This window comes from Eucyclogobius newberryi, unplaced genomic scaffold, assembly GCF_026437365.1.
Source record: "Eucyclogobius newberryi isolate DKJ021-1_F unplaced genomic scaffold, fEucNew1.0.hap1 SCAF_12, whole genome shotgun sequence".
Classification (NCBI taxonomy): domain Eukaryota; kingdom Metazoa; phylum Chordata; class Actinopteri; order Gobiiformes; family Gobiidae; genus Eucyclogobius; species Eucyclogobius newberryi.
This window is the reverse complement of record NW_027315746.1, coordinates 14,551,080-14,567,004: the sequence shown is the minus strand read 5'-3', so window position 1 is coordinate 14,567,004 and position 15,925 is coordinate 14,551,080. Positions and strand designations below refer to the sequence as shown.

The window sequence follows — 15,925 nt, the reverse complement described above, 5'->3', positions numbered from 1 at the left end:
TTAATATCCCTTTTTTAAGATTTCAAAGATATTTTATTGGAGATTTTATTTTTTTCACAATTCGTTCCTAGCCTTTGCCTGATCTTTGTCTTCCTCTTGACCCAGGGTAAAGTAATAAAGGGAGCGTATCGGTTTCATGCTGTAATCACCACATTCGAGATGATCCTGACCGACTGCCCCGAGCTCCGCAATGTCCCGTGGCGCTGTGTGGTCATCGACGAAGCCCACCGCCTTAAAAACAGAAACTGCAAACTACTGGAAGGACTCAAAATGATGGACATGGTGAGTGAAGCTTTTGTCTGGTTCTAAATAAAGAATACTGGATCGTTTCACAATCTTTTATGCATGGTAGGATTACGCAACACAGCTAGCCCTTTTCCTGACTAGGCTTATAATGCATTTTCATTAAAAGTATACTAAAAATAAACTGTGTGAATTAAGTGACATTGCCTACAATCTCAAATAACAGGACAGTGGAATTTGTTGACCCAACAATTGAGGTCTATAATGATATCCAGTGTATTTTTTGCATATTTGGTGCATATTCCTATTTTTTCCTCTTGTTTGGAAGGCAAAGTCCCAGAGCACATCCTGATTCCCATTTTTGGTCTCTAAATAAGTCTGTTCCTGTCTCTTCCTTTCTCGCCAGGAGCACAAAGTGTTGTTGACAGGAACTCCCCTCCAGAACACCGTCGAGGAGCTCTTCAGCTTACTCAACTTTTTGGAGCCAGAGAGATTCCCCTCTGAACAGACTTTTATGACTGAATTTGGCGACCTCAAAACTGAAGAACAGGTGAGACGAGTGCAAATTGTGGTCCTGGGTTTCCCAAAGTTTATTGCTAATATTCGTTGACCATTGCTTGATAATGTTTTTGGTTTAGGTTCAAAAATTGCAAGCCATCCTTAAACCTATGATGCTGAGACGACTGAAGGAAGATGTGGAAAAAAATCTTGCCCCAAAAGAAGAGACTATTATTGAGGTAAAAGTTTATTTCACACAGAATTCAACTTACTTTACTATTTCACTTCTGTTTAGAATGACATTAAAAGCATTAACTGAATTGTGTTCTGGTTTTAGGTTGAGCTTACAAACATCCAGAAGAAGTACTACCGTGCCATCCTGGAGAAGAACTTTGCGTTCCTGGCCAAAGGGGGTGCAGGAGCAGCGGCAGGAGCAGGAGGAGGAGGAGGAGGAGGCGGCAGCAGCGGAGGAGGTGGAGGTGCCAACGTCCCAAATCTACTAAACACCATGATGGAGCTGAGGAAGTGCTGCAACCACCCCTACCTCATCAATGGTATATATGCAATTTTATTATTGTGTTATATACAGTAATACAATGTTTAACTTGTTCTTGAGAGATATTGGGAAGTGGACATTTTAAGTTGATCTGTCAAGCTTCAAATAGGCCCGTCACGATAACAGTTTTAAGTGCCTTATGTCATGATCATTTTTAAGATACTTTTTTAAATTTACACAATAACTTTAAATTCAGATAATCCAGTAAACCCTTTTCTAAGTGTATAATATCATACACACATTATCTGTAACTAATAAAAAGCTAAATTAAACCCTTAATGCTCAGTATCTATATAATTAATCATATAAATTATTATTATATAAATTTTTTATACAAAAAGTTCTGTACGCACCATAAATATTGAGCCAAAAATGTATTATATCAGCTTTAATTTGTTGAACAATTAGTCAATATCGTAATTATTGTGACAGGCCAGTTTGTTATGGGTTTATGATCAGGAACACAAAAGATGCCATTTTGGAGCACACAATCTTCTGTGGTGCTCAATATTGATCAAAAATGAATCAGAGGATGTCTTTATGCAATGCTTGGCAAATACATGTTGGCATTGAAATTGTAAAACTAAGCTGAATCACTACTGTATCACGCCGAGTGTAGGAGCTGAAGAGAAGATCGCTGAGGACTTCAGGGAGACTCACAGCGTGGACATGCCGGAGATGGCGCTCCAGGCTATGATCCAAGCTGCTGGGAAACTGGTACTCATCGACAAACTGCTGCCCAAACTGAAGGCTGGAGGCCACAGAGTCCTGATCTTCAGTCAGATGGTCCGCTGCCTCGACATCCTGGAGGACTACCTCATTCAGAGACGGTAAACATCCATTTCTGTTCAGATGGACTCAACATTTTATTCCCAAGATGAACTCTGGCACACAAAAATAGATGAAAGGGGTCAAAATCTTAAAATACAGTATCTAATCGTTAAGGTAACAATGACTAAAAGGTCTAATGTTTGCACTTATAAATATATACATGTTATTTTAGAATAGCATTTGAATTATTTCCTTTTTGGTCATTTTTTCCATATACATTTAATCTTTATTTCCACATTTACATCAGCCTGCTCGGGTGTAACTAAGTATTAACCCTTTCCTATAACCTTTGTCTTGGTTAATTTATTATTGCGCACTGTACAAATAAAAACAGTTCTTGGTGATTTGCTGGTGTCATTTCAAAGAGTCACATCTGCTCAAATTTAGGCCAGGATATGAATTATCTTGTGTTTCGCAATCCTGTTCTCCTTCGTCGATTTTTAATTTTGCGCTTTGGTCCTCTTAGATATCCATATGAAAGAATAGATGGCCGAGTTCGTGGAAATCTGCGTCAGGCGGCGATTGACCGCTTCTCGAGGCCAGACTCTGATCGTTTTGTGTTCCTGCTGTGTACGAGAGCGGGAGGGCTGGGCATCAACCTCACAGCCGCAGACACTTGTATCATATTCGACTCTGACTGGAACCCACAGAACGACCTCCAGGTAAGTCGATATAGTTTTGCAGTTCATTTCCTTATTGCAACGTTTTGTTTTGTAGGTTGCATAAAACTTATACCGGTATAGTTTTTTTTGTATGAATCAGTTTACAGCCTATTGAGTTCTGTTTAAAGCTTTATTCTGAAACAAGTTGAATACGCTACATGCACATTTGCTCGTCACTGGTAAAAGACTGCACATGTTTCTATCAAGTACATCAGTGGCTAGATCTTCGCTACTAGTGGATTTAGTCAGAATCAAATTACTTTAGTGAAGAGTATTTCCTCTCGTCTTGGTGACTTCATAACTCTTCCTTTTGCTCCAGGCCCAGGCCAGATGTCATCGTATCGGCCAGTCGAAGGCGGTGAAGATCTACCGTCTGATCACCAGGAACAGCTACGAGAGGGAGATGTTCGACAAGGCCAGTCTGAAGCTGGGGCTGGACAAGGCCGTGCTGCAGAGCATGAGCGGCCGCGAGAACGCCAACAGCGGGGTAAAATTCCACTCACTCTTAGTGGTATAATAAGCTTAACATTTTGAGGGCGTTTCCATACCTGACAATTTTCATCCGACTCTAGTGTTGACATTTGTTATTGATTTGGTTTGTTATGTATATTCATTGCTACCCTAATTCAGAAATGATGACTAGACATAATTATTGTAATTATTATGTGTTATTGTAGGTCCAGCAGTTGTCCAAGAAGGAGGTTGAGGACCTGTTGAGAAAAGGTGCGTATGGAGCTCTTATGGACGAAGAGGACGAAGGATCCAAGTTTTGTGAAGAGGACATCGACCAAATCCTTCAGAGACGAACGCACACCATCACCATCGAGTCTGAGGGCAAGGGTTCCACTTTCGCCAAGGTGAAATACAAACTCAAGGCTTTAAAATGTAATAGTTTTGGACAAGTATGAACTGGTTTCTCATCTCACGTTTCTTGTGTCAATAGGCCAGCTTTGTTGCAACTGGAAACAGAACAGATATTTCTCTGGAGGATCCTGATTTCTGGCAAAAATGGGCTAAAAAGGCTGAACTGGACCTTGATGCCATAAATGGAAGGGTAAGTGCCATAGACAGTTGTCAGTCACAGATGTAGTAATGTAAAGAGTGTTCTATCATACTACCGTACCAATGACCAACATACTACTACAGTACTGCTTTATCATCTCATTATGATATGATTTCAATTATTTAAGCTGTAACTATCCTGTTCACTTGAAATTGGTGATAGAAAGAGAAATCTGCCTTACACAGGAAGGTGACGACTTGTACTCCGGCTTGAGCTTCTCTCATTAAGATCAATGTACCAAATGCCATAAATGCCCCTTACAATATTTGAATATATTGCATGGTTTCTTGTGACACGCCATTTTTCTTTCCCTCCAAAGAGTTAAAATTTGATCACACTCATACAAAAACATTCAAATTGTATTTTTACAGCCCACACAGAGTACACCTGCTGCTGTTATAAATCCTACGCCACACACAGCTGGTGGTGGTCCCCTTCTGGAGCTACTACTATCAGTGGTATTTAGTCATCGCTTGTGACTAAGAAAGGAAGGGGCGACCAGGAAGCCGGGCGCGCAGGGTACAGGGGGAAGAGCGAGAGATTAATATTGACAGTTGGGAATCTCCTCTCTTCCTTAATTACCCGTGTTTCCCTGCTCTCGTGTGTGTGTTTGAGCGCGCAAGTAAGCTGCTTAGCTCCACTTAACAGAGCGCAGATGCCTGGAGGGTACAGAGATATCACTTAGGCCTCGCGCTCCCCACAAAAAAAAACTGCACGGAAACGCGAGCTAAGCCATTGCACTGTGCATACACACTCCCGCTAACGTGGATCTTTATTTTCCAGCTTTGCCCGAATCCGTACGCTCTGTTTGACTCCCCCCCCTCATTTTATCCTCAATTTTTCTCTGCGCTGTGGCTGCCTCTTTTAAGGGCCCTCCACTGGAACACTTAATCCAGCTACGAGCCTGAATACACTCCACTCAAGGCTGCTCCCCCGGGATTTTCTTATTGTGTGATGTTGTGAAGTTGAAATGAAAATGACTGCGTCTCTCTGTGATAATTGTGAAACTAACTACCGCCATGTTTGCGCATATTAATGTGGATTCTGAGAAGAAGTGGGAAAAATGATCAAATTAATGCAATAAAAATGTATTTCATTAGACAACATAATTAATGCCACTTTATATCAGAGCTGGGCGGCAATTTTCTCAGCATCACAAATGAAACAAGGGGCCAAATATCCAATTACGGAGATTTGTAGCAAAGATGTCATGTTTTTCCTTGGTCTCGCGTCAGGCGAAACCAAGCAAGCAGCAAATGTACAAATGAGCATCTAAGTAGAAGCTAACCAGAAGGTGTTTTGCATAGTGTTTGAGACAGATGATGCCGTAGCTGGAGGATTTGAACCCATCTGTATTGTTTCAGCAGGTGTATTAAACATAAAGGCAAAAATATACTTAAAAATGTGCTAGTACGGCGTATTGATATTGTGTTTGTTTGCAGAATACACTGGTGATCGACACACCTCGAGTGAGGAAGCAAACGCGCCACTTCAGCAGCGCGAAAGAGGACGAGATGATGGAGTTTTCGGAGCTGGAGAGCGACGACGATGAACCGAGCAAACCCACGTCCAAACCGCGAAGACCGCAAGACAAGGCGCAGGGCTACCCTCGGTCCGAGTGCTTCAGAGTGGAGAAGAACCTCCTCGTCTACGGGTCAGTGCTGGTTGTTTTAAATCACCCCCAAGTAATTATTTTGCTTCCTGCGCCAATCTAGAGATCTCCCTTTATTCACTCTACACTTTTAGGACACTACCTTTTCACTTCAGTGTCTTTCTCTAGGGCTGCAATCATCAATCAAGAAATATCAACTACTTAAATAATCATTGACTAATAATTGTTGATCTGTGGACTGTACAGACTCTAAAACAAGTTCCAAAGTCTTATCACACAGACTGCAGCGTTATCAACTCAAATCGCAAAAGCAGTTTGTAATTTTTGTCTGTCAAGTTTTAATTCAACATATGTTTGCCTTTTATCTATCTAAACATTAATCAAAATAATAGTCTCTAAACTACTTTTACACAGGGTTGTTTTCTAAAATCTACAAATGTTTTATATAATGATCTTATATTAACAAAAAACTTACATTGTTTGTTATTAGGACTTGTATCTCAGTTTGGACTGTTAAAAAGAGTGCTTAGACTTTTGACTATATTGACGTTGAAATGATCATATCCACCATTATAATCCATACTTGCTCCCCAATATTTGATACATACTGCGTAGCCACACAGCCTCACCACAAACCTCTACATGTTTACCACTGGGGCTGTTGATTACCAGAGCTCGCTATCCCCTTTTCATGGCTGACTGGTTGTGCCTGTGCAGAGCAGAACAGTGGTGCTAGTGAGATGTCAGCGTTGTTATTGTTCCAGTCTAGTCTTGTGGCCCGAGGCTGTAGGACACAAAAACACACTGTCTGACCGGGGCCGTCCCCTCTGCCCACTGCACTGTTGTCTTTTCCCATCATCCATATTCTGGCTTCCCACTGTTTTCAGGCCAAGCGAGAAATGCTCCAACTCTATCCCATGAACGTTATTGTGTGAAATTAGGAGGATGCAGTGTGTATGGATCTGATGGTGTCCGCTGCATCATTAGCCTCGAGGGCAGTTGACTCCCTGGGTGTGATGGTCTTGGGGGGGGTTTGGCTGTGAACCACTTTAGCCTGGGTGGCACTCGTTGGGCTGCCACAAACACTTAAATCACCAGTTTGGAAGGGGGGAAAAAAACGGAGAATACAGCTAGCTAGAGTTGTTGTTGTGGTGGGTCTTGGGATTGGAAATGAGGTCATAAATTGAGTACACGAAAATGTTTCTAGTTTAAGCGCTCTGAAGCTTTTATGTGCTTAAATATAGCTTGAAGGGCTCACTGCAGATTCCAAGGACTGAAACAAGTTAATGGATTTAATCGCATCTTATCGATTATTTACTCAGAATCAGAATGGCCTGAAGCAGCATCACTTTAGTTTTATCTGTGGCCAATATTGTAATAAAATTCATATTTTCACTGCATCTTAATTCACTATCTTAACAACTAATAATCTAAAATGTACTCATTCAACTCAAAGCCAGTTTAAATCAATTAAATAAACATTAAAATGCATGCAAGTCAATATACTTGACTATCCAACTGCAAAATGCCTGCCTAATTGGTGCTCCTTATCCTTGGTTAGATGTGACGCTTCACTGACGGGTCTTTCTCTTCTTCAGATGGGGACGATGGGGAGATATCTTGTCTCACGGCCGTTTCAAGCGCCCCCTTCAGTTGTCTGATGTGGAAAAGATCTGCCGAGCACTTTTGGCTTACTGCTTGCTGCATTACCGCGGCGACGAGAATATCAAAAGTTTCATCTGGGACCTGATCACCCCGAGCGAGGACGGATCGACCAAAACACTCACCAACCATTCAGGTACATTTTATGCAGAAAACGTGCACACACTAAAAAGCTACAGTTGGTTATTCTTTTTGGTGGCTTTAAAACACACCTGCATGAAACTAGGATTTTAGTTTTAAGATTATTGTGAGAAGAAACGACAGTAAAATCCTTTATTTTATCATTCAAACTGTCTAATAAATTACTATTAATCTCTAGTATGCGACCAGCTTTATGGAATCAAACTTCTTGAATGAAAAATTAAAGTGAATGTGACATAAACGGCCAGATATAAAAGATTTTAACATTCAAGCTTACTTCTTTACAGTATGTATTGAATTCAAATAACTTAATTTTGCTTTTAAGATGGCTATATGTTCTATTTTTCAGTTATTTCGAGAATATTGTCACGATTATCGACTAACTTAATTGGCATTCCCTGCTTGAAACCTTTGCCCTGTGAGTGACTACAACCCTCTAATTACACTAAATTAATTCCCTTTGTCCCTCCCCAGGTCTCTCTACCCCGGTCCCTCGTGGCAGGAAGGGCAAAAAGGGGAAGCTCCCGGCCCCTGCCACACAGATGCCCCGAGCGGAGTGGCTGGCCAGCTGCAATCCTGATCACTTACTCCAAGAGGACAGCTACAAGAGACACCTGAAACACCACTGCAACAAGTAGGACTTACATTTAGGCGCTTGTATTTGTGCACAGTCTATCAAAATGCCTCTCGCCAATTTCCCTTCCAATATTTGAAAATCTCAAGCTTTTGATCAATTATGGATAGTGGATTTTAATTATTTAAACGCTGTAGAAATTGGGTTCTTTTTGATGCCAACAGCAGGTGAGTGAGGTGTCAATCATGTCAGTCGTTTGCTCCACATGTGGGCTACTGGGGTGGATACTGGACGCTCTGCTCCATAATCCATAAAAGAAATGAGGTTTTGGAAAAAAGATTGGAGATATTGACAAAAATTAATACTTCAATTTGTATCCTTTTATAATGATAGTAGAAAAAGCTTCAGTTGTAGTCATCTGGACTCAGTTTGAAAAAATAGACGTTTCGACTCTCATCCAAGAGTCATTGTCAATAAAAGAATTTAGATCGAGAACTCCGATATTAACTGTTCTGTGGTAAGACCCACCCATTGGGAGGAGCCTTCCTGAAGTAGAAAGAGTTGTTTGTTTCAACAGAAACTCCCCCCTTGTATCTACCGAGCTAGCCTATTCAGAATTTTAATGGGCTATTAGAATCCTCTTTGTCTTTGTGAGACCCTGGCTCAACCACCCCGAGTACCTGATTAGCATCTAAATGTCCTTGTCCTGGTCCTCTACCTTTCCAGGGGTTCAGTAACCCATTATAAATAACAGGAAGATTAAACCTTAGCCCTCCATTTCTGTTTGATGGTTGACAATATTACGTCAATCCAACAGAAATGTGTTAAAACATGTCTTCGCATGTATTATTTGACGTTTATTTATCAGACAAACTGTGAAATGTCAATAAAATGAATCACAAAAGTGCAGAAAGTATTATCCTTTTTTATGGTAAATAATATACAAAATATTCAAATGTTGCATATTTTTTACAATAACTCTATTTTACATTATACATATATTACCCACATATGTTTTATGGTGACCTTTTGCTGAATTTTCTCATCAATTAGTGGTCAATTTTTCCTTACTATAAAAATTGACGTTGCGTCACTGCTGCTACACGTCTTGTGGGATCATTTGCCTTTGTCCTATATCCGTATGGACAGACTAGCCACTGTAGTCACTTTAGATTTGACTGGTCAGTGCTGTTGTCGGGGAGAAACACCCCATAGTCCAGATTGAATCTCCAGATTTCTTCTTTTTTTCCTCCACATTTTTCTTGAGGAGGGAGTTTGTTTGTGTTTGTGTACGTTTGCGTGGCTGGGTGCCAGACCAGGTGCGCTGCTGGCAGACCTGTTGGAAGTGGGTGAAAGACGCTTGCTAACACACATACACACACTTGGGGGTGATTATGTGGTGCCATCTGCTAGGCTGGAGCACAGCGTTGTGTGGCTAATCAGGCCTGGCACATTGATGGATGAGCACACACAGGCTGCCAGCTAACGCGCACGCACCCACCAAACTTACGATGCCATTCAAGCACAAACGCCCCACACCAGAACGAGTTGCAAATGACTTTTCGGCCTCCCCCTTCCCCCTCGCCTTTTTTGCTGCCTCTCCAAACTTTTTGTCCCTCTTTTCCGTCCCAACGTGTTGTGTCTTTTATTGCCTACTCCTCCCTCTCGTCTCCTCCCCCCTCCTCCACTCCTCAAGAGTTATTGGCCATAAATCCTGGTGACTAATATGGTGACAAATGTTTACAGATAAAGCAGATCTCCATGTTATTTTCAATGTCACAAGATCAGATGTGACTCATATGTTGTGAGGCATATTTCTAGCGGGAAATGTGCCAATCTGTGGCCTTTTTTGAGCGTTTTGCAACTGAATCAAACTTTTCTTGTTTCAGGGTGCTGCTGCGTGTGAGGATGCTCTACTATCTAAGGCAGGAAGTGATTGGAGATCTGGCTGAACGCATCTTGGAAGGATCAGACTCGAGGTTTGTAGTCTTTTTAGAACAGTCAAATATTCTGATCTAATAAATAAAACTATATACAGTTATTTGTATTCATCTCCTTTACTTGTTGATATTTTTCCTCTTCAAAAACTAAAAATACTTTCCATGGCCCTCTTAGTTTGAGTGTTAAGCTATTGCAGATAAAAGGCCTTTTTATGCAGCGAATGTATCATGACCGGCTGTAATGGAGAGATGGATACTTCTATGAATCTTATAAATTATTACTGGGATATATTTTGGTCTGTTCCACTGGCCTCTTTTGTAGGATTTCTCTTATTCTGACAGACACAACACTCATCGCTGTTTGACACTACCAGGGGAATGTGCTTTTTATTTCAATTTGACCCATTTAGTCTTGTTTTTTGCATTTTTTGACACGCTTGGCTCATTAGCATGTTGTGCACGGCCCCTCAGAGCGGTCGGAGCGTACACTGCTGGATGTTTCCTTGATCTGGCGGTCCTTCGCTGCACCTTTCCCTCAGTTGCGCTCTGCACTTTCTTGCCATCTGTCCATCGCGCTCTTCTCCATTTTTTTATTTTTTCTTCTTCCGCGGTGCACTTGAGCCGCATCTTCACGTCCCCATCCCCCGCTCTCCACCCTTTCACCCAGATGTGAATGCATTTATAATGGGCTGCACGTGCACTTCATGCCGATCTCTCCGGTCTGTCCCTCCCCCCGTCCCTTCCCCCGGCCGATGGCTACTGTGACAGGCCCCTGAGTGTGTGTGAGCGTGCGTTGCCGCGTGCCAGACGTGAGCATACGGGTTGCCATCGTGCCAACATATGCCAGGGGGATTTAGCATGCCAGTCTGTCGATGAGGTGCCAAGGCCGGGCATGCTGCTGTTTGCTGAGATAAGGGAGCGTTTCTCTGGTTCTTCTCTTCCTCCGTCACCCTCGGTCTATCTGCTTCCATTGTGTGATTTCTCCCACTAACCAACTGCAAACACCTTTTCATAATGGAGGATTTACTACTTTCCAAAACACAAAATTACTCTGAAATGTTCAATCTGGTGCATTAACGTGCGCAACAATACGCTTTTTAGCCAGATTCTTAGTTTCTAATTTGACAGTTAAACCAGTTTGTTTTTGGGTAAAGTTTTCAAATTGTTTGCCTGTTCATAAAGTAGGTAGGGAGTAGTTTTTGTAGACATCAACTTGACCACAGAAGAAAACCTTCCGTCCTTTTCAATGTAACGGTATTCTACTCGATAATGCCGAAACTAGCGAACAACAAATGGAACCAGTATTTTTTTCTATCTAGTATAGATTATGATTTTCAATTTGATTTCACTACGAATGTAATTTTTTTGTTGTTTTATGGTTCCAGAAACTCACATGACATAAACTATACAGACTTAATTTCCTTTGCACATACAGCGTAGTCTAATTTATTCTAAGTCAGAACCCTTACTGACTGAGGATCGGCAGTGGGCTCTTGAGAAAAAAACGCTGATCATTGATTATTGGAAATGTCTGATTCTCAATTATAAAAAAAATTCTATATTGCACAATCCCACTTGAAGCTGGAATCCTGTTTTGACCATTTGACCCCAATGCATTGTCTGTTATACATTTATCTTGTCATCTCCGCCTTGACCCTCCGAATACTGTCCTAATCAGTCCCTTGTGTTGTGCTTTTGTTTCCACAGTGAGTTGGACATCTGGATTCCTCAGCCGCTCCACGCTGAAGTCCCCGCTGACTGGTGGGACATCGAGGCCGACAAGTCTCTGCTCATTGGAGTTTTCAAACATGGTAAGAAAACGCAGCTGATCAACTTGAGTTCAGTACACATCGACCAGCTATTTTATGTTTATGTAAAGGTGTACTGTCACTTTTCTGGTGGAGTTCCATGGATATGTTCTCGCTAAGGATGTGACGGTTTAGAATTAAGAAACACGATTTAACCGTTTAACCGTTACTGAGATCATGAACAAGTAACAGTGAAGTCTTTCGTTTTTCTTTTCCTGTTATCCAACTATTCATCAAGTTTGTAACCAGCTTTTTGAAATAACCTTCTGAATGACAAAATAAAGTTAATGCAACAAAAAAGCCGGATGAAAAGCACTTTTGGACGATAGATTGACTTAAAAAGACAAAATTCTGCTTCAAAATTACATTTTATTTCTTATGATTATATTGTGGCCTGAATAATCACAATTGTTGATTAACCGAATCATTTTGACATTCCTAGTTAATGCTTTGCCTTGGTATGTTCCACAGTAAGACTTTAGCAATAAAAACACCTGCAACAAATGCAAGACCAATTATGTTTGAAGAAAATGTCTTAATTGTGAGCCGGAGCGCCTCTCCACAGATCTAACCAGTAACTTGGAATCTTGGCATCACCTGCTTATGCCCGTGGAGAAGGACAAGTTAAATGCCATATTATGTAATGTTATAGGCAAAGTAATTACATCGCCAAGGAAATGAGCAAGACTCCACTTGAAAAGTTCCATAGTGCACTTTTACGTTCAGGCATGTTTTATGATTGTAAAACTTGCATAATTTTTTCTAACCCTAACCCATTTTCTATCCTTGACAGTCATATCTTAGCGCTGCAACTGTAAAATGCATTAGTACAGAGGAACTATTGTTCTTAAGAGACTGACTGCTGCATGTAATGTGAGTTTTCATAGTCATTAGACTGGTATGAGTGACTTGAATCTTTACCATCAGAAAAAGGTTCAATTCGACCAAAAGCTTAGTGTCATTGCTGGTGGTAAATTTTTGCTTATTTTTGTAATAAGAGTAACTGTCAATTTTGTTTCAAACCAGATACAAGAGGTAGTCAATGACACTTCTTGTTTAAAATAATAGATTTGGCATTTGAATTGAAAAGCCAAATCCAACTTAAAAGATGCCCGTCACAATTTGAAACATGGAAGCCATGCCGTTTTGTGACTAAACATAGCTCATTGGTATCAAACTATTTTTGTTGAGGATATCAAGTTTATGTCTTAAAATGGCATGTTTGCCACCAACTTCTGAATAACTAGTCGTGCCACAAACTAAACTTATAACATAGTTATAAGTCAAATCCAGCCCTTGGTAATCCTGTTGTGCTATAAATCACCGCTGCTGCAAAGCCATAACTTGTCAGCACCCCCAGCGGCTTGCGTCGCTCACACACTTTTCTAAACACACAAACGGTCCCGCCCACTTTCAACCGCTGCCACCGGTTGATTGGTGTTTCCGTGGTAACCGTGGTACGCAGCTGGGTCGGCATGTGGCGGTGTTGTGATTGATGGCTACTGACGTTTCGCCTCCTTAAGCGCGCGGTTGCTCTTTTGGAGGGTGTTACAGGTGTTAATTTGGGGATTCAGGTCTGGTTTAATGACATGGTTAACATGCCTGGTTTGAAAATGAGGTGTTTTTTTTCCTTCAATCGCCCTGTTGGCCCACCTTTGGGTGCTAACTCTAAATGTGACGTTCGATGACAAGCCAATGGGATGGGTGTCATGTGGGCTGTGGATGAAGACCCTCATTCATATTAATTTGGCGTAATTGTCATAATTTTTCCATCAATGCCACCCTCCATGATTCAATTAGGACACACACACACACACACATTGGGCGAAGAATACAAAAAGGGCTCACCCATAGTTAGTCATAATCTGCGTTCACATGGGAGGCCCCTGAGGTAGAGCGACGCGCACACACACACACACACACACACGCCTCGTATACAGACGCACGGCACCGCGGCACAGGCACAAGAGTTATGGCTTATAAAGGGCTCGATGATTAACGTTTGGCTGCGGGCTCAGAGCGCTGTGAGCCGGTGACAGAAGAGGTTAGGAACAATGCGTCCTATCCCTCCTAATTGAAATGTGATGGAGAGGAAGAAGGTTAAAGAGACGATGATGTGGTCATGTTATGGCGGCACTCCTCTTTTTCCACTCACTCTCTTTCTTCCCCCCCTGTCATCTTCTCTCGACTTTTATGACAAAACCCCTCCTTGTCCAGTTTTCTGGTTTTTCCATTAGCGGACACCGTCATAATTTCCTTTCATTGTGGGCCCCTGAAAGCATTTTTTGCATTTCCTTTTTACTGCATCTCATCTTTTTCCTTTCTCATTTTATTTTTACCCTCTGGTCAAGCTTCTAAGTATGAATAATTTTCCCCTTGTGCGGCAAAACCACCACAAATTCCAAACATAGTACATCAAATTGCCAATTTTGTGCCGGAGTAAACTTTAACTTGGTAAAGTTATGGCATTTATCCACTGAGTCCAAGGATAAAACCATTTCTGTTTTGGATCTAGGCTGTTGTCATTTTCCTTTTTGAAAACAATTTTTATAGTACCGGTACTCTTATTCCGACTTGTTTGGCCTTAGTAATTATTATTCTTGGTTATTATGGTTTCAATCTTATATTTTTGTATATTTAACTAGACTTGCCACATTGTGTAGCTGCTTATTGTCAGAAACAGATTATTTTTAATTACCTTTTCCACTTTTTGCATTATATTATGCATTTTTCAGGTTTCCATCCCTCCTTTTCCACCATTTTTTCCCTAATACACTTGTGTCTTCCTCCTTCCTTTCCTCCGTCTTTTGGGCGATTTCTCAGTAGGACCTACAGTCTAATCTGTTCTGCCTGAATGCCTCTAACGGACAAACACCCACTGGCTCACTCACATGGGCGCCATGACACTTCCCTCCCTCTATGCTCCCCTCTCTTTTCCCCCCTCTCACCCTCACTCTTTCACTCCCTTCTCTCGTGCCCCTCTGTCTCTTGCTTATCTCTTCTTCTCTTGCTCTCACTTTTTTTTCTGTCTTCCCCTCCCTTCCCTTTTTAATCCCCTCTTTTCTCTTTCTCCCTCATTCTCTCCCCTTTCTCTCTCCTCGCTTATCCCTCTTTTCCTCTTTCAGTTCTCTGCTCCGTCTCTCCCCTTCTCTCTCCTCACTCCTTGCTTATCCCCCGTCTCTTCCCCGTCTCCTCCTTTCTCACTCGCTCTCTTCTGCCCCTCCCCTTATCTCTTTCCATCCCTTCCTTTCCCTCCTTCTCTCACCTGTGTCTCCCTTCTCTCTTCTTCTCTCTCCTTCCCCTTATCTCTTTCCTCCCCCTCTATCGCCCTCTCCCCTTGCTTATTCCCCTTCTGCCTCTCTCCCCTCTCTCCCTCTCTTGACACAAATGAGCACCTGCAGGCTCCCTCCCCTCTCGACGCGCACACTCTTGCTGTGCGTGTGCATCATGCTGGTAACTCTGTCCACACACAAACTCTGAGCCTGTCAGCAGCTGGCTCCTGGGGTCTGCCCTTCTGCCACTGTTTTTGTCTCTCCCTTCATTTTAATATGGATGCCCAGGGTGTCTGCGCATCCTAGCACCACTTCTGTTAGCAACTTTCCATCGCCTCTTTCTGGGATATTTTCACGGAGTCTTCTGTTTCAATTTATTACTTTATCAAAATCTAAAATATTTTTCAATTTTATAATTTGAGCTGCCACACTTAGGACTTCACTGCAGTCTGTAAAAGTGAATTTATTGAAGTGCAATTGTATCATTTAGTAGCATACTAGATGTCCTTTTAAACAATTTCACTGAGGGCTGAAGGTAGCTGATGACTACTACTACTTTGAGCGTAGAATGTCCATAGTAAATCAAGAAAGCTTGTGACGTTTTCAGATATCAATGAATTCAAAATGTTGGATTGGAATGTAAACATAGGTTGTGTGATCCAAAACTATTTTATTATAATTTACTCCATTTATATAAAACCAACCATTTAAAGCTGTAGTTTTGGAAATTAAACGGGTTAAATGTTCTGTCTCTTCCTAAACATGAACAGCCTCTGTGCTTGCATCCTCTTCACACTGTCTCTCTCGTCTCCAGGCTACGAGAAGTACAACTCGATGCGAGCCGACCCGGCGCTGTGTTTCTTGGAGCGGGTGGGCATGCCAGACGCCAAGGCGATCGCGGCCGAGCAGAGGGGCACTGACATGATGGCAGATGGCGTCGAGGGGTAAGAGGGCACCCATCACTGTCCACTTCTGTCACCGCTACTTTTGGCGTTGGCAAGATTTGGAGTCGCCAAGAGTGAATTTAACTAAATCTAAATGGCCTTTTTAATGCTGTACAGTT

General features: G+C 41.8%; 1 protein-coding gene across 1 annotated transcript in view; it reads left to right on the top strand.

Moving 5' to 3' along the window:
* chd7 (chromodomain helicase DNA binding protein 7) overlaps window positions 1-15,925 on the top strand; it is a 53,383-nt gene that overhangs the window by 24,930 nt on the left and 12,528 nt on the right. Inside the window, exons 12-26 of the mRNA XM_072440914.1 lie at window positions 106-282; window positions 650-793; window positions 882-980; window positions 1,079-1,295; window positions 1,917-2,127; window positions 2,595-2,790; window positions 3,110-3,277; window positions 3,468-3,647; window positions 3,734-3,844; window positions 5,296-5,507; window positions 7,064-7,263; window positions 7,743-7,902; window positions 9,732-9,821; window positions 11,490-11,593; window positions 15,677-15,806. Of these exons, the coding sequence (XP_072297015.1) occupies window positions 106-282; window positions 650-793; window positions 882-980; window positions 1,079-1,295; window positions 1,917-2,127; window positions 2,595-2,790; window positions 3,110-3,277; window positions 3,468-3,647; window positions 3,734-3,844; window positions 5,296-5,507; window positions 7,064-7,263; window positions 7,743-7,902; window positions 9,732-9,821; window positions 11,490-11,593; window positions 15,677-15,806 (2,399 nt within the window). The remainder of the gene's footprint in view (window positions 1-105; window positions 283-649; window positions 794-881; window positions 981-1,078; window positions 1,296-1,916; window positions 2,128-2,594; window positions 2,791-3,109; window positions 3,278-3,467; window positions 3,648-3,733; window positions 3,845-5,295; window positions 5,508-7,063; window positions 7,264-7,742; window positions 7,903-9,731; window positions 9,822-11,489; window positions 11,594-15,676; window positions 15,807-15,925) is intronic.